The following is a 19,086-nucleotide window of genomic DNA, read 5'->3' as shown; positions in this document are numbered from 1 at the left end:
AGGGGATGACGAGCGCTACTGTCAGGAGGTTAGATGAGATCATTACCTGCTGTGATGATCACCTGCAGTCCTGCCATCAGCGCTGTCACTGACTTCTATGCCCGCCGCATTGTCAGCAGTATCGCGAGAGCCCGTGACGTCACCGCTAGTGACAGTCTCGGGCCGCTCGCGAGACGGGCATAGACAGCAGTGACCGCGGTGACCTCAGGAGGCAGGAGATCGTCACAGCAGGTAATGATCTCATCTCACCTCCTGACAGCAGCGCTCGGCATCCCCGCGGCTGCACGCACTGCTGAGTGTCAGTGTCTGCCTGCGCTGCAGGGTGACAAGCCGCTGATACTGCGGGCAGACACTGACACTGCTGTGCGTGCAGCGGCGGGGCTGCAGCGGGACACAGACTGCACGGGCACCCGCCGGACGTCACACGGAAGCGCTTCTGTCCGGCGTCCAGGGAGTGTGACGTCTGTGTTTACTCTGCTCCGCCTCCTCTTCCTGGCATAATGACATCACTCCCTGCAAAACCGCAGGGAGCGATGAGCATTACCGCAGGTAAATCGCGGCTATACCGGGGGTATACCGCACATCATTTGCTACCTGCAGTATACCCCCGGAATTTCGCGATTACATTACAGTGAATGGAGTGAAATTCCGGGGGTATACCGCAGGTACCTGCGGAAAATAATGGACATACTCATTTTCTCAAGAAAGTTTCTTGAGAAAAATCCGCAGCGTGCGCACAGCTATTTTTTGTTCCCATAGGTTTTGCTGGGAAATGTCTGCAGAAAGATTTCAAACCTTTCTCAAGAAATTTCCGCAGCAAATCCGTGGGTAAATCCGCGGGTAAAACGGCCTAGTGCGCACATAGCCTAAGGCTGCTTTCACACATCAGTTTTTTGCCATCAGGCACAATCCGGCAAAAACATGAAAAAATGGATCCAGCGTCTGTTGCCGCCGGATCCGTTTTTCCCCCCATAGACATTCATTAGTGCCGGATTGTGCCGGATGGCCTTGCGTTTCCTCAGTCTTTCGCCAGATCCAGCAAAATTTACTTGTCCAGCAGCCGGATGAAACGTTGAAATGAACGTAATTGTGTCCAACAAAAAAAAATCCGGCGCCGTACGGCATGCTTTATAATGGAAGCCTATGGACACCGGCGTAATGCGGCAAAAAACTGATCTGGCCGCCGGATCCGTTTATTTTGAACTGAGCATGCTCCGTATCACACCGGATCTGTCAAAAAACTGAAGGAACTGATGGAAAAAACTGATGCAACTGATCCGTTTTTTCGCCGGATCCGTCGCATCAGTTTTTTCGCCGGATTATGCCTGATGCCAAAAAACTGATGAGTGAAAGCAGCCTAAGTGATGGCGCGTCCTCAGCAGCCAAATACTGGGCTCTTGCCTTCAAATATATACATAGGAGCAATCAACACCCACTGCAATGGAAATCCGAGTGTGGTGTTGTTTGGAAGATGAAACCAACATTAGCCTGGTGAGTATATAGAACTTGATGCTTTATTGGATTAAAGCTGCAAAGTGTTTTGATTCCACATTCATGAATTTTTGTCGGGGGCATAAAAATACATCTGCTTGATTTTCAATATAAATCAACTAATCCCTGAAGAATGGATGTGGAGCTCTACAGTGAAGAATGGATGTGGAGCTCTACAGTGAAGAATGGATGTGGAGCTCTACAGTGAAGAATGGATGTGGAGCTCTACAGTGAAGAATGGATGTGGAGCTCTACAGTGAAGAATAGATGTGGAGCTCTACAGTGAAGAATGGATGTGGAGCTCTACAGTGAAGAATGGATGTGGAGCTCTACAGTGAAGAATGGATGTGGAGCTCTACAGTGAAGAATGGATGTGGAGATCTACAGTGAAGAATGGATGTGGAGATCTACAGTGAAGAATGGATGTGGAGCTCTACAGTGAAGAATGGATGTAGAGCTCTACAGTGAAGAATGGATGTGGAGCTCTACAGTGAAGAATGGATGTAGAGATCCACAGTGAAGAATGGATGTGGAGCTCTACAGTGAAGAATGGATGTGGAGATCTACAGTGAAGAATGAATGTGGAGCTCTACAGTGAAGAATGGATGTGGAGCTCTACAGTGAAGAATGGATGTGGAGCTCTACAGTGAAGAATGGATGTGGAGCTCTACAGTGAAGAATGGATGTGGAGCTCTACAGTGAAGAATGGATGTGGAGCTCTACAGTGAAGAATGGATGTAGAGATCCACAGTGAAGAATGGATGTGGAGCTCTACAGTGAAGAATGGATGTGGAGATCTACAGTGAAGAATGGATGTAGAGATCCACAGTGAAGAATGGATGTGGAGCTCTACAGTGAAGAATGGATGTAGAGATCCACAGTGAAGAATGGATGTGGAGCTCTACAGTGAAGAATGGATTTGGAGATCTACAGTGAAGAATGGATGTGGAGCTCTACAGTGAAGAATGGATGTGGAGCTCTACAGTGAAGAACGGATGTGGAGCTCTACAGTGAAGAATGGATGTGGAGCTCTACAGTGAAGAATGGATGTGGAGCTCTACAGTGAAGAATGGATGTGGAGTTCTACAGTGAAGAATGGATGTGGAGCTCTACAGTGAAGAACGGATGTGGAGCTCTACAGTGAAGAATGGATGTGGAGCTCTACAGTGAAGAATGGATGTGGAGATCTACAGTGAAGAATTGATGTGTACATCTATACCTGCGACAAGTCTATAATGGTATTGTACGCACAGTGCAACTCCAATAGGTAACACGTTATCTGCATATATTTAGCTTTTATCAATCGCAATATTACACTAGGGAACGCCCTTCCCTCTCTTTTCCTTTTTCCTTGCCTTGGGATAGGACTAGGGGGACTCTTTATTCCCTGAGTAAGGAATATATGCATACATAATCACAGACAATATAAAGCAAGATGTTTGGCTTCAACAATAAAAAAAATTGTTTAAAAGTCCTGAACTCCTCAGTGGCTGATAAGTTTTAATGGCTAACTGAAAAGATGGTAATAATTGCAAGCTTTCCAGACTGCTCAGGTCTCTTCATCAGGCATGGTATAACACAAAATCGGAAGAGTCGCCTATTTATACACAACAGCACATACAATGGAGCAGTAAATAAGACAAGTTATGTGAAGCAGAACTATCACTATGGCAAGAGGACAAACTGTTGTGGCCATAAATATTGTAGCAGTTCATAGATAAGCAGTGTGAAAGTTTTATTGTCCTCTGATTGGGGTCTGGTCCAGAGCTAGGATGCCCCCAGATGGTCCGAGGAGAACATTTCTTAGGATACATGCGCACACTGCTTTTTTTGCTGCGCTTTTGGTGCGTTTTTGGCTGCAGTTTGTCAGAACTTTCTGACATTTGACTTTCCAGCAAAGTCTATGAGAAGTCAGATTTTCTATGCGCACATTGCAGTTTGCCAGCGTTTTATGTCAAAAGTTTGTGACAAAAAAAATGCACCATGTTCATTCTTCCTGCATTTTTGTCAACATTTGTCAAAAAAAACGCAGCAAAAACGCATGTTGTGAAAAACGCAGCAAAAACGCACCGAAAACGCAGCAAAAACGCACCTATAATTACAAGCATTTTTTGTGACATTTCCAGGCTCTCTCTGACAAAGTGCAGTTTTTGCTGCAGTTTGTGAACACAAAAAGATGCAGCGTGCGCATGTAGCCTTAGGCCCTGTGCGCACTTACCGGATTTTGCTTCGGATTTTCTGCGGATTTGCTGCATGTTTCACTGCAGAAAATGTTCATAACATCTCTGCAGTGAATCACCAGCAAAACCTATGGGGGAAAAAAATCCTGTGCGCACTAGGCGGAATTTGACAGCTGCATGTTTTGCTGCGGGATTCCCGCAGCAAAAACAAGTGCATGTCACTTCTTTTCCGCACGTCGCTGCGGGATTTCACTGCATCGACTGCAATGTAATCGTGAAATCCCGCAGGGAATAACGCAGGCAGCAAATTCTGTGCGGTTCATTGCGTTTTCCTGCGTTATTCCCTCCGGTATTTTGCGGTTTACCTGCGGTAATGTACATCGCTGCCTGCGGTTTGCAGGGAAGTGATGTCATTATGGCAGGAAGAGGAAGCGGAGCAGAGAGTAAAACACACACACATCACAGACACACACAGACATCACAGACATAGAACACAGACAAAGACACAGACATATAGAATACACATAGAAAGCAAACGGAAATATAGAAAACAAAGCACGTGTGCTCCGCCATATTTTTACCGTCCAGCCGAGGTAAGCACACAGCGGTGGCCCGGTGTTCTCAGGCTGGGGAGTGCGAAGGGCAGGGTTAATGTCCCCCGCCTCCCTCCCACCTCCCGCAGCCGAGAATATCAGCTGTAGCTGCCCCGGGACTGTCGCATGCATTATGCGGCAGTACCGGAGTGTCCCCAGCTCTTCCTGCTGCCGTGATGCAGTGGCAGTCAGGGTAATACAAGGAGTTAATGGCGGCGGATCACCGCCATTAACTCCAGGCTTGATCATGGCAGCGTCTATTTGACAGCTGACATGATCAACCTGTAAGTAAAGTGAAAAAAACACACACACCGAAAAATCCTTTATTTTAAATAAAACACAAATAAGCCCCTGGTTCACCCGTTTATTAACCCCTCCCAAACAAAGCTCCGACGTAATCCACAGCTCCGACGTAATCCACAGCTTCGGCGTAATCCACAGGTCCTGCGCTGCTTACATCCAGCCACGACTGACACTGTCACAGCGCTGAATGCAGGCTCGCAGCGAGACAGCAGAGGTAATCACAGGGCATTTCCCACGGCCGGTAATGTGAACTCACTACCGACCGTGAGAAATGCAGCGATCTGTCCTCTATCTATCTATCCCTCTATCTATTCTTCTATCTGTCTCTTTATCTATCTATCTATCTATCTACTATCTCAGAAGGAAATGATTTTTTTTTTTCAATGTGCTTTATTGCATTGAATGCAATAAAGCACATGGAACAACCCGCACGTGGCAAAACCGCGGCAATACCGCGAACAATACCGCGGTAAAACCGCGGCAAACCGCATGCGGTTTTCGGGTGCGGTTTGCCGCGTTTTTTTACCGCTTTCAATGGCTGCGGAATTTTCTTGAGAAAATTCCATTTTCCAGTGAGCACATAGCCTTAGGCTGCTTTCACACTTGCGTTGTACGGCATCCGTCACAGTGTGTTGTGTGACATGTGACGGATGCGTTGTAAATAGTGTGATTATAAAGGCAACTGATTCCTGTGAAATAATGTGTTGCATTAAAAGTTTTCTTTAGCCGACAGAGAGAGACAAAGCCCCCATAATCACCGCACACCCCGGCATTACCGCCCCCATCATCACCGCACACGCCGGCACTACCGCCCCCATCATCACCGCACACGCCGGCACTACCGCCCCCATCATCACCGCACACACCGGCACTACCTCCCCCATCATCACCGCACACACTGGCGCTACCGCTCCCATCATCACCGCACACACCGACACTACCGCCCCCATCATCACCACCGCACACACCCTGGCACTACCGCCCCCATCATCACCGCGCACACCGGCACTACCGCTCCCATCATCACCGCACACACCGGCACTACCGCCCCATCATCACCACCGCACACAGCCTGACACTACCGCCCCCATCATCACCGCGCACACCGGCACTACCGCCCCCATCATCACTGCGCACACCGGCACTACCGCCCCCATCATCACCGCACACACCGGCACTACCACCCCCATCATCACCGCACACACACCGGCACTACTGCCCCCATCATCACCACACACACCGGCACTACCTCCCCCATCATCACCACCGCACACACCCTGGCACTACCGCCCCCATCATCACCGCACAAACTTCACACTACCGGACCCATCATCACCGCGCACACCCCGCCACTACCGCACCCATCATCACCACACACACCTCGGCACTACCGCACCCATCATCACCGCACACACGCAGGCACTACCGCCCACATCATCACCGCACACACCGGCACTACCTCTGTGAGGTCCCCGCTGACAGCGCGATTCACTGGATCACTTCAGTTGCTGCGTGGAGCTGACAGAGAGCGGCAGTGTTGCACGGCTGCTCCTGTCAGCTTCATGTAGCAGAGCTGAAAGCGTCGTGGGACATCATGTGGATTACGTCGGACCTGGAGGGGTATGTGGAGATTAATAAAGTGGTGAAAGAGGGTGGGGTTTTTTTGTCTTTTATTCCAAATAAAGGATTTTTTCAGGTGTATGTGTTTATTTACTTTTCACTTACAGGTTAATCATTGGGGTGTCTCATAGACGCCTGCCCTATGGGCTGCCATTAACGCCTTATAACCTCGATTGCCACTGCACCAGGGCAATTCGGGGTGACCCGGGTAGAGTCCCGGGACTGTCGCATCTAATGGATGCGGCAATTCCGGGCAGCTGCTGACTGATGTTTTTAGGCTGGGGGGCTCCCCATCCTGAGAATATCAGCCTTCAGTCGTGTGGCTTTATCTTGACTGGTATCAAAATTGGGGGGGGACTGCATGTCGTTTTTTTTTAATTATTTATTTATTTATTGTACTGCACGATATAGACCCGCCCACCGGCGGCTGTGATTAATTGCAGTGAGACAGCTGTCATTCAGCGTGGGGGCGTGTCTGGCTGCAACCAATCATAGGCGCCGGTGGGCAGGGAAAGCAGTGAATACTAGATGGAATAATGAGCAGCCGGCATTTTCAAAAGCAGGAGAAGCCGCCACAGCAGTGTGACAGCTGTGCAGCGCCGCGCCCGTGATCGGTGAGTATGAGACAGGGGGTGAGAGGGGTGAGAGGGACCAGGAGTGATTTTGAAAGATTTAGATTGTTCTGCTGGACATGCTGAGCATGCTCAGTAGAATGTGATGAAATCCGTCAGCGGATTCCGCCGCTTAGTGCATTGCGGCGGAATCCGCCATCATAGACAATCATTAGACACCTTAGCAGATTCCAACGGAATCCGCCAAGGTGCATTGTTTTAATGACACCAAAAACGCTACATGCAGCGTTCCCTCCACCCGGCGCTGCGTCAAAATAACGACTCCGCGTCGGCCAACGGATGCAACGCAGACACTTGCGTCACAGTGCGTCGTCAATGCAAGTCTATGGAGAAAACCACAGGAAGTTAACGGACTGCGCTATTTTCCATAGCGGTGGATTGCGCTGAACCCAAGTGTGAAAGCACCCTTAATTGATGTAAAAAGACATAAATCCATTTGACACACTCATTCCTGCTCTGAACGTGTTAAAGGTCATCATAAGTTTGTACTCCCAGACTCTTCTGTCTCTCTGGGAATTGAAATTGCCTTTCAATACCAGCAATTTCATATCCATGATGTTGTGGCCTGGGTTACAAAAATATTTGGCCACAGGTAGATCTATCCTTTTTTCTCTAATTGTGTGGCGGTGAGAATTCAAACTTGTCCTGAGCTGTTGTTCGGTCTCCCCGACATACAGATGTAACTTTTAGCTTAAAGGAACGCAAAGACCCCAACTAAGGCCTCTTTCACACATCAGTTTTTTGGATCAGTCAGAATCCGTTTTGTGACTGACGCGACGGATCCGTTGCAGATTGTGGTAAAACTGATGCGACGGATCTAGTAAAAAAAACGGATCTGTCGTGCCATTATTTGTTTTTGGCAAAGGTTGTTTATTATGGAAAACCTATATGAACCGATTAGGACGAGAGAGAAAAGAAGAGAGGAGAGGAGAAGAGAGGAGAAGAGAGGAGAGAAGAGAGGAGAGGAGAGAAGAGCGGAGAGGTGAAGAGAGGAGAGAGATCCTGCACCTATAGGCTTCCATTATAACTAACGACGGATGGCAACAGATCCGTTGCTGTTTGTTTTTTCGACGCGCACAAAAAACGTTCCTATGGAGATTGTCTCCGTCACAGTTGTCGACAGATCTGTTGTACGACCTATAGTCCTGGCCGCAATCAGTTAATTAGCTAGCCCCCAGTAGCTTCTGGACCTAGCTTCAGGGTCTGAGTACCCCCCTCTGTGATCCAGTTTCCAGTCGGTTCCCCGTGTCGGTACCGGCGGGCCACTACCCTGTCCCGGTCCACCACGGTTCCACCGAGCCATCTTCCCGGCTCCTGCAGACAGAGGCCTCCGTATGCCTCCTAGCCAAAGGTGCCCGGGTTCCAACCCTGGCACCTGTCAGTCTGTTACAGGCCTGTCACACAGGCCTGACCTCCTCCACTGCACTCTCAAACTTGACTCCAAACTGAACTGTTTAGTTTTTCCTGCATCAGGCTGTCTGAACTCCTCGGTGGGCGTGCCACCCGCCTGGCTCTGCCCCCCTGGTGTGTCCATCAAGCACTGAGGGAGGTGATTAGGGGTTTTATGGTTGGCTGGTGACACCTTATTAGGGGACAGGTGTTGTGCGGGGCTCTAACTGTGACTACCTGGCTGGTCCAGGGCGTCACAGTAGCGCTCACCTTTTCTTTTAAGAACAATCATTCTTCCAGATGTCTCAAACAACCTGAAGGGCATTTCCTTAGAGAATATAACTTTACCTCAGTTCTCTGCAGAATGTCGGTTTGTTCTAGATGTTCTTCTTGAAGAGATTTGGCTTCTTTGCTGCCCTTGCTAAAACAAGGTGAGTTTCCAAAGGCTTTTTTTTTTTTTTTTTTACTGTGTCTTGAGATGCACGGACACCTGCCTGCTTCCATCCTGAGCAAGCTCTGCACTGGTATTGAACTGAACCTGTAACTGAATCCTCTTTAGGAGACTGCCCTGGCATATGCTGAACTTTCTTGGGCCCCCTTAACACTTCTTCACAGTAATTGAACATCTCACTTTGAAACTCTCAATCTCATAAGTATGGTTGATTTAGGGGCAATCTTACAAAAAGCAATGCCTTTGCCTGTAAAGCCCATTTGATGCAAAGCAATGATGACTGCATGTTTTTTTGGAGGCAACCATGGTTAACAAAAGACAATGATTTCAAGCACCAGCCCCCTTTTAAGACCTCCTTGACATTTGGCGCACATGCTCCATACCTAGCAGATAATGGTTCTGTGTCACAGCCAGTATTTCTCTTTAACAGCCATGGGTGGAGCTGAGCTTCTCCTGCAACTATTAACCTGTTAAGTGCCTCTGTTAATCTCAGACAGCGGCATTAACAGCCTACCAGCATGTAGGTGTGTCATTCTATGCGCCAACTAGCCGCTCTCTGATCATGTGTGATGGCTTGCTATTGCAGCTGGGGGTCTGTTGATGTCCCCCTGTGTCTGTTATCATTTAGCTTTGTTGAAACCCAGCCTGTAGCTGAGCTCCAGAAGAGACTGCAACGTTTACTATCCACAGTAACACACAGGTTCAAGTCCCCTAAAGAACTAAAAAATACATTAAAAAGTGAAAAAAAATATTTAAAAAAATTCAAAATTCATAAAAATTTGTATTATTCCACTTTGTGCATGAAAGTCCAATGTATCAAAATATAATATAAATCAACCTATTAGGTAAACTCCATAAAAAGAAAAGAAAATTGCAAATTGTTTATTGTACTATTTTATTTTTACTGTTTGATATGATTGCTTTTGATGTAAGAGATAAAAAAATTCTGCTTACTAAAAATGAGCCTGATTTATAAAAAAAACCAAAAAAAAACAAAACAAAAACCTGCCATTACTTGGTCACCACAACGTTTCAAAAAAATAGAGTAAAATCTTTCAAAATGTCATCTCTATCGCAAAGAAGGGAATTTTGTTACTTACCGTAAATTCCTTTTCTTCTAGCTCTTATTGGGAGACCCAGACGATTGGGGTATAGCTACTGCCCTCCGGAGGCCACACAAAGCACTACACTAAAAAGTGCAAGGCCCCTCCCCCTCTGGCTATACCCCCCCGTGGTATCACGGGTTCTCCAGTTTTAGTGCCAAAGCAAGAAGGAGGAAGCCAATAACTGGTTTAAACAAATTAACTCCGAATAACGTCGGAGAACTGAAAAACCGTTCAACATGAACAACATGTGTACCCGCAAACAACCAAGAAATCCCGAAGGACAACAGGGCGGGTGCTGGGTCTCCCAATAAGAGCTAGAAGAAAAGGAATTTACGGTAAGTAACAAAATTCCCTTCTTCTTCAGCGCTCTATTGGGAGACCCAGACGATTGGGACGTCCAAAAGCTGTCCCTGGGTGGGTAAAGAGATACCTCATGTTAGAGCTGCAAAACAGCCCTCCCCTACGGGGATGTCACTGCCGCCTGCAGGACTCTTCTACCTAAGCTGGCATCCGCCGAAGCATAGGCATGCACCTGATAATGTTTGGTGAAAGTGTGCAGACTCGACCAGGTAGCTGCCTGGCACACCTGTTGAGCCGAAGCCTGGTGTCGTAGCGCCCAGGACGCACTCACGGCTCTGGTTGAATGGGCTTTCAGCCCTGAAAGAACCGGAAGCCCTGCAAAACGGTAGGCTTCCAGAATTGGTTCTTTGATCCATCGAGCCAGGGTGGCTTTAGAAGCCTGCAACCTCTTGCGCGTACCAGCGACAAGGGCATCGGAACGGCGTACGGGCGCCGTGCGGGAAATGTAGATTCTGAGTGCTCTCACCAGATCTAGCAAACGTAAATCATTCTCATACCGGTGAACCGGATGAGTGCAAAAGGACGGTAAGGAGATATCCTGATTAAGAAGAAACGAGGATACTACCTTAGGGAGAAACTCCGGAATGATGCGCAGCACTACCTTGTCCTGGTGAAACACCAGGAAGGTAGCCTTGGATGACAGAGCTGCCAGCTCAGACACTCGCCGAAGCGATGTGATCGCAACGAGAAACGCCACCTTCTGTGACAGGCGAGAAAAGGAAACTTCCTTCAGAGGCTCGAAAGGCGGCTTCTGGAGAGCAACTAGAACCCTGTTCAGATCCCATGGATCCAACGGCCGCTTGTACGGGGGTACGATATGACAAACCCCCTGCGGGAACGTGCGCACCTTAGAAAGACGTGCTAGACGCTTCTGAAAAAAACACGGATAGTGCTAAGACTTGCCCTTTGAGGGAGTCTAGCAACAAGCCCTTTTCTAACTCCTATTGTAGGAAGGAAAGAAAGATAGGCAATGCAAATGGCCAGGGAGACACTCCCTGAGTAGAGCACCAGATTAAGAAAATCTTCCACGTTCTGCGGTAGATCTTAGCAGACGTGGGCTTCCTAGCCTGTCTCATGGTGGCAACGACCCCTTGGGATAATCCTGAAGACGCTAGGATCCAGGACACACAAGCCACACAGTCAGGTTCAGGGCCGCAGAATTCCGATGGAGAAAACGGCCATTGAGACAGTAAGTCTGGTCGGTCTGGTAGTGACCCCGGTCAGCCGACCGTGAGATGCCACAGATCCGGGTACCACGATCTCCTCGGCCAGTCTGGTGCGACGAGTATGACGCGGCTGCAATCGGATCTGATTTTTTGCGCAGTACTCTGGGCAAGAGTGCCAGAGGTGGGAACACATATGTGAGCCGGAACTGCGACCAATCTTGCACTAAGGCGTCTGCCGCCAGAGCTCTGTGATCGCGCGATCGTGCCATAAATGCCGGGACCTTGTTGGTGTGCCGAGACGCCATTAGGTCGACGTCCGGCCCCCCCCAGCGGCAACAGATTTCCTGAAACACGTCCGGGTGAAGGGACCATTCCCCCGCGTCCATGCCCTGGCGACTGAGGAAGTCTGCTTCCCAGTTTTCTACGCCCGGGATGTGAACTGCGGATATGGTGGATGCTGTGTCCTCCACCCACATGAGGATTCGCCGGACTTCCTGGAAGGCTGCTGACTGCGTGTCCCTCCTTGGTGGTTGATGTATGCCACCGCTGTGGAGATGTCCGACTGGATTCGGATCTGCTCCCTTCTAGCCACTTTTGGAAAGCTAATAGGGTAAGACACCCTGCCCCGATTTCCAGCACATCGAACTGAAGGGTGGACTCCTGCTGAGTCCACGTCCCCTGAGCCATGTGGCGGAGACAAACTGCTCCCCACCCTGACAGACTCGTATCTGTCGTGACCACTGCCCAGGATGGGGGCTATGGCAATGAGGTGGGAATAAGCCACTATTGCAGAGAGTCCTCGGCCGTCAGGGAAAGGGAGACTTCCCGTCCAGGGAGGTTGACTGCCCATCCCATTGGCGGAGAATGTCCCATTGCCGTTGGCGCAGATGAAACTGCGCAAAGAGAACTGCCTCGATGGCTGCCACTATCTTCCTTAGGAAGTGCATGAGGCGCCTTAAGGGGTGCGACTGGCCTTGAAGGAGAGACTGCACCTCTGTCCGCAGAGAACGCTGCTGGTTCAGCGGAAGCTTCACTATGGCTGATAGAGTATGAAACTCCATGCCGAGATACGATAGTGATTGAGTCGGAGACAGATTTGACCTTGCCAAATTGATGATCCACCCGAAAGTCTGGAGAGTCTCCAGCGTAACATTCAGGCTGCGTTGGCATGCCTCGAGGGAGGTTGCTTTGACGAGTAGATCGTCCAAGTACGGAATCACCGGGTGTCCGTGAGAGTGCAAGACTGCTACCACTGCTGCCATGACCTTGGTGCCCACCCGTGGGGCTGTCGCCAGACTGAATGGCAGAGCTACGAACAGAAGATGTTCGTCTCCTATCACAAAACGTAGAAAACGTTGGTGCTCCGTAGCAATTGGCACGTGGAGATAGGCATCTTTGATGTCTGTTGAGGCAAGGAAGTCTCCTCGAGACATTGAGGCAATGACGGATCGGAGGGATCCCATCCGGAACCGCCTGGCGTTCGCATGCTCGTTGAGCAGTTTCAGAACCAGAACAGGACGGAAGGAACCGTCCATTTTTGGAGCCACAAAGAGATTGGAGTACAAACCCTCGCCCTCGTTCCTGAGGGGGGACAGGGATCACCACTCCTTCTGCTCTTAGAGCGTCCACCGCCTGCAGCAGGGCATCTGCTCGGTGGAGAGGTGGGGCCGTTCTGAAGAATGGAGTCGGAGGACGAGAACAGAACACTGTCCTGTGCACGTGAGCACAATGTCCGTCACCCACCGGTCTGTGACCTGTGGCAGCTAAATGTCGCCAAAGGCGGGGGAGTCTGCCATCAACCGCGGATGCGGAAAGAGAGAGAGAGAGCTGAGAGTCCTGAGGAGACCGCCTTGGTAGCGGTTCCTCCGACTGCCTTCCTTGGGCGAGATTGAGCCCGGCCGGAATCTGAGCCCGTCTGAGGTTTTGTAGCCCTTTTGCACGAGGACAATTGGGACCTGCCGGAGCTTGGGAAGGACCGAAACCTCGACTGTACTATTAGGACAGTATTAACAGGGTAAGTCGCAGTGCAGACATTGCGGGGTTACGGACGCCTCTGCGGTACAGATGTCCCTGCTCAAGGTCAGCTGCGCAAGAACAGCTGAAAAGGTTAGGTTGTCAATACGGCTGTGGATGCCGGAGCAACCGACACGCCGATAGCCTCCTAGACAGATTTCAGCCAGAGTCCATCTGTCTGTGAATGGCATCTTGAAGTGAAGCCCCATCTCCAGTGCAACTATGGCTCTATATGCAAGCCTGGAGATTGGAGAATCCACCTTTGGACCCTGGGTCCAGCGCTGACCACGTCAGGGGAAAAAAGGGATAACGTGTATCCTAAAAACGTTTGGAGAAGACGCTTATCTGGTAAGCGTGGTGTTCCTGGACTGCTTCTCTGAAGTCAGCGTGGCCAGAAAAATACTCAATATCTGCGTGAGACACTGAAAAGGAACTTCTCCTGTTCGTCTCCTATCTCCACTGGGGGAGCTGAGGGAGAAAGATCCAACCTTCCATTGATGGACGGTATAGGGTCATTCCGTATGGCGTTACCACCCGGTGTATCCGGATTGAGAGCGATGTCAGTATCAAAGCCCTGAAGAGCTGCCTTTTGGTCAAGTAGATTGCCCATGGGTGCAAGTCTCTATATTATGACTACTCCGTCCCTGTCCATGGACAGGGTTGACAGGAGGTTTCTTTGGCCACAACTAGTAGAGCCCCGGCAGACGAAGTGCTAGAGACCCCGGCAGACGACGTGCTACAGGGGAGCATGCACATAATGGGACGGTGTCATGAACAGCATCCCATGTAGTAAAAACAGCACTGAAATCTGTGTTGCTTTTTTGCCGCTGCCGACTAGCTATCTAGAAGTATATAGCCAAGATTGGTGACCGTACATTGCAATGTATAGCATACAGGCATAAAGTACAAATGACCACTGCAGCACAAGCAATACAAGCAGCATAGAAGCCTGTGCCCTGGCACCCCTGCTCTTCTGCTGCTGTATACTAGTCATCTAGGGGAATATAGCCCAGAAGAGTGACCCTACAGTGCAATGTATAGCATACAAGCACAAGTACAAATGAACACTGCAGCACATGCAATCCAAGCAGCATAGAAGCCTGTGCCCTGGCACCTCTGCTCTTCTGCTGCTGTAGACTGGTCATCTAGGGGAATAGAGCCCAGAAGAGTGACCATACAGTGCAATGTATAGCATACAAGCACAAGCACAAATGCACACTGCAGCCCATGCAATACAAGCAGCATAGAAAAAAACCTGTGCCCCAGCACCCTTGGTTTTCTGCTGCTGTAGTCTAGCCATTCCAGAAGAATATAGCTAAGACTAGCGACTGTACAGTGCAATGTATAGCATATCAGCATAAACACAAATGAACACCTCAGTCGTGCAAAACAAGCAGCCTAGAAAGCCTGTGCCTTAGCACACCTGCTTTCCTGCTGCTGATGTGTCGCTCCCCAAGCGGGCATATAGCGACCTATGTAGTTAAAAACAACACATGTATACACTGCAGTTATATCGTGGTCAGCACTATGTGTGCCTCTTACCGCCCGCCTATAAGCGGGTGTATGATCGCCACCGTCCTGCCTTGGAGCCGAAAGCCCGAGCTCTGCAGTAATGGCTGCCGGCTTCTTCCCCAGCTCGTGTGAGTAGGGGCGGGCCGTGGGCGTGCCCCCAAGGCAGAGCGGGAATCCGGCGTCCGACAGAGTGCAGTGAGAGGGCTGGAGCATGTAAAAAGGCTCCAGCCCTCGGCGCTGCTGATTGCTCAGCGCCTGTCCCCTTCCCTGAGTGACAGGGAGGGGGCGGGAACGAAGCGGCACTAGGCCGCAGAAGCCGGGGACTGGAGTTATAAGCGCCGCCGCCGTAAAAGCGCGGTCGGCGCCCAGTCCCCGGCGAACTACAAGTCCCAGCCGCGCCGCCGCTCCCGGAGCGTCCGGCGCGGTAGTTCCCAAAACACAAAGTCACTCAGCAAAAGCTGCAGTGACTGTAACCCTTTACTGTCCCCGGCGCACTAGCACACCCAGCAAGTCTGGAGTGTGCTGTGCCTGTGTGTACGGGGACACAGAGTACCTGTAATGGTGCAGGGCCATGTCCCTGAACGGTACTCCAGCTCCGTATCCAGCAGGTTCAAATGGGTCTGTGGATGGAGCCCGGCGTCAGAGCTTTGAGGCCGGCAGGATCCCACTTCCTCAGAGCCCCTCAGGGGGATGTGGAAGGAAAGCAGCATGTGGGCTCCAGCCTCCGTACCAGCAATAGGTACCTCAACCTTACAACACCATCCAGGGGTGAGAAGGGAGCATGCTGGGAGCCCTATATGGGCCCTCTTTTCTTCCATCCGAAATAGTCAGCAGCTACTGCTGACTAAAATCTGTGGAGCTATGCGTGGATGTCTGACCTCCTTCGCACACAAAGCTAAAACTGGAGAACCCGTGATACCACGGGGGGGTATAGCCAGAGGGGGAGGGGCCTTGCACTTTTTAGTGTAGTGCTTTGTGTGGCCTCCGGAGGGCAGTAGCTATACCCCAATCGTCTGGGTCTCCCAATAGAGCGCTGAAGAAATGATATCAATACAAAATGTTGGCGCATCAAGCAAAAAAAAAAAATAAGCCCTCACTTAGCTGTAATCGACCAAACAATAAAAGCATTTCAGGTCTTGGAAAATAGTGATCAATCAATATTTTTTTTTTACATTTTGTTTTTTACAAATTTCAATATTTTTGGCCTCTAAAATTTTTTAAAAAAACTGGACATGTTTGTTATCACCACTATCAGACAATTATTTTTCCATTTTCGAGTACACTGTAAAATGAATGGTGTCATTCAAAAGTGCAATCTCGTTCTGCTACAAAAAAAAATATCATACATCTATGTGAATGGGACAAATAAAAAAAAAGTTATCACACAGGAGGGAAGGAAAAATGCAAAAACAGAACAGAAATTAGCTATGTCAGGTAGGAGTTAAAACGAGTCTGCTCATGCAATTCAATTAGCGTGACAGAGTGATATTGTGAGACTACAAAATACAGTTGCCCCTATAAAAGTACGTCATCCAATGATACCCCTCATAAAATTGTGTCATCCACATATACCCCATAACAGAGTGCATCATCTACAAATCTTCCCAAAACAGTGTGGCTGCAGCTCTCCCCCAATAACAGTACCTGATCCTAAGTCAACTCCCCCATAATGTTGCGTCATACACTTATCACCTATAACCGTGTATCATCCAGACAGTCCCCTAAAACAGTGCGTCATCCACAGATCCCCCATAACAGCGCCTCACTATCAGCGACCCTAACATTGCAGCAAAATCCATAGATTCCCCCATATCAGTGTATTGTCCACAGATCCCCTTATGTCAGTGCGGCATCCACAGATCTCCCATATCAGTGAGTCATCCACAGATCCTCCCAAATTAGTGTGTAATCCATAGATTACCTTCATATCTGTGAGTCAACCACATATTCCCCCATTAAAGATGTGAGGGGCGTTTAATGATTTTTTTAACATTTCAGGGCTTTCATAGGGTGAATAAAGAACAAGAATCTGGTAAGTGGTTCATGAATGACTGTCTGATCACAGCAGTGGGGATGGAGGATTTGTGAAAGAACGGGCGCAGCACTTGTCACATGTGCCGCTCCTGAATCCCTCCCCCAATTTCTCCTAATCAACATGACAAGAATGGGGTAGACGCAAACAAGAAATCTTATAAAAAAAGTATTTTTATTCAAGTTATAGACTTTATATATTTACTGTGAACATGAACACCTGCTTTGACGTTTTTGGCAGCAAACTATGTCGTGGCACAATCCCTTTAATGATGCTGTTTACTTAGTATCGTGGGAATCACTATGTAAAGGAACACTTTTACACATATTCGCCTGTGGATAGTGAATATTAATACAATTAAAGCATCTAATATTTATAGTCAAGTAATGAAAGCATTAAAAGCACAGCAAATACAAACATGGAAGTCTCCAACTAATAAACTTACATAGAATTTGAGGAGGGCTCCATCTGAGTTACAGCACCATGACCTCCTGCCCAAATACTCATGGGCTGTGTTCAGGATCATAAGAGATGATGGAAGCAGTGGAGTGCCCGAATTCTCTACAGTGAAAAGTACAAAAAGGATTTTAGGTTAGTAGTCAACCCCAAATTATAAGATTTGGGCAAATTGTTCTAGCTCTAAATAGTTCATAGTCATGACAAATGAATAAATCGGATTATTACATTCTTATAAGAAAATTAAGCACACTACAAGCTGCCTATGGTTAGCTGTAGATAGGCCAACACCTTCATCAAGAATGGAGAAGTACAAAACCATGCCATACACATTGAAGCTAACTTAACCACCTAATGTGTACAGGGGACTCCTGATCTTTCAGTAATGGATGTCGGTGGAGAGGAAGACAGGAAAGCTTGAATTGAAATTTCTGATATTTGAGGTCAGATGTCTCTGAGGGAGATGAGAGGACCCGAACTTTAAAGTTAGGTGTTCATACCGACACAGAAATACACAGAATTCACAAGAAAGTCACTGTTTAAGTTTGGATGCAACCTCCCCCCCCACTGAGTGGAAGTGCTTTGATCAAGACTGGCTGTATGAGGGCTGAGAGCCAAACTGCCCAATCACTGACTTCCAATGAGGTTCAGGTCCAGAACAGAACTTTATCTAAAGTATGGCTGAACCCACAGAACCCGGACTTCCACAGGTCCTCTCATCTCAAGTCTTAGGCAGTGGCTTATTTTCTTCTTCCCATTGAAAACACATAAAGGCTCTTCTTAGTCATGTATGGGGGAATCAGGAAAGATAGAAGTCAATGTCCTATATTTTGCACCTTAAAGAGGTTGTCAGGTGAAAACAAATTATCATCAATTCATAGGATAGGTGATAACTTGATGATTGCTGGCGATCTGACAACTGGGACCTGTACAAATCAGCAGAATGTTTTTTTTTTATCCTTGATGTGGCAATTTTATCCGTTACAAGATAGAGTGGCAGGTCATAGCCACGCAATAATTCCCTATGGGGCATTGCAAGGAGCTCGCCGCCCTAAATGGAATGAATGGAGCAGAGGTTGAGCACGTATGCTGCCACTCAGTTCTGAAGGGGATAAAAGTCCCCCAAAAGTTCCCCTATTTTGCCAATCGATGCAAGTCACAGAGGTCGAACCTCCACTGATCAACAAGTTATCACCTATCCTGTGAATATGGGATTGGAGGATTTTTGGACTTACAATAAAGTCCCTTTCTTGTAGCTTTCAATGAGGGATCCAGGAAACTACAGGTGTACACTGCTACCACTAGAAGGCTGACTCGAAGAATTATAACCTACACTTTTCTGGTAATTAAGCTAGTGAGAAAAGTAGTGTAAGAAGCAGAATAAAATTACTAACACAAGCGCACATCAGGAATAAAATGGTGAGTATTTTGTCCCCTAATGAAGCCTGGAAGAAAATACAAAAATCTACTTTTCGTGGGCGATTCATTGGAGGATACAGGAAACCATGGGACGTCCGAAAGCGGTTCTTGAAGCGGGAAATATGCATAAATGCGCAAGGCAAATCTCTTATATAGTAAACCAAGCGACTGCCACTTGCAGGATGTTTCTGTCCAGACTAGCATCTGCCGAAGCAAGAACGTGAGCAAAGCTGAAAGGTCGATGCCCAATAGCGGACATCCCAGGAAGCCCCCATTGCCCGAGTGGAATGAGCCTCGACCCTCGGCAGGGTGCTTTGTTCTTGGCTTTATAAGCTACCAGAATGCCAGAGCAAAACCAATGGG

At 48.5% G+C, this 19,086-nt stretch overlaps 1 protein-coding gene across 9 annotated transcripts in view; it reads right to left on the bottom strand.

Annotated features, from left to right (window-relative positions):
* Positions 1–19,086, bottom strand: part of CABIN1 (calcineurin binding protein 1) — a 356,172-nt gene that overhangs the window by 193,402 nt on the left and 143,684 nt on the right. For all 9 annotated transcript variants that reach the window (XM_075321598.1, XM_075321591.1, XM_075321647.1 and 6 more), the window contains exon 19: positions 17,294–17,409. In XM_075321598.1, coding sequence (XP_075177713.1) covers positions 17,294–17,409 — 116 coding nt within the window. The remainder of the gene's footprint in view (positions 1–17,293; positions 17,410–19,086) is intronic.

The sequence above is a fragment of the Anomaloglossus baeobatrachus genome, chromosome 1 (genome assembly GCF_048569485.1).
Source record: "Anomaloglossus baeobatrachus isolate aAnoBae1 chromosome 1, aAnoBae1.hap1, whole genome shotgun sequence".
In the NCBI taxonomy this organism is placed as follows: Eukaryota; Metazoa; Chordata; class Amphibia; order Anura; family Aromobatidae; genus Anomaloglossus; species Anomaloglossus baeobatrachus.
This window is presented reverse-complemented; position numbering and strand designations above follow the sequence as displayed.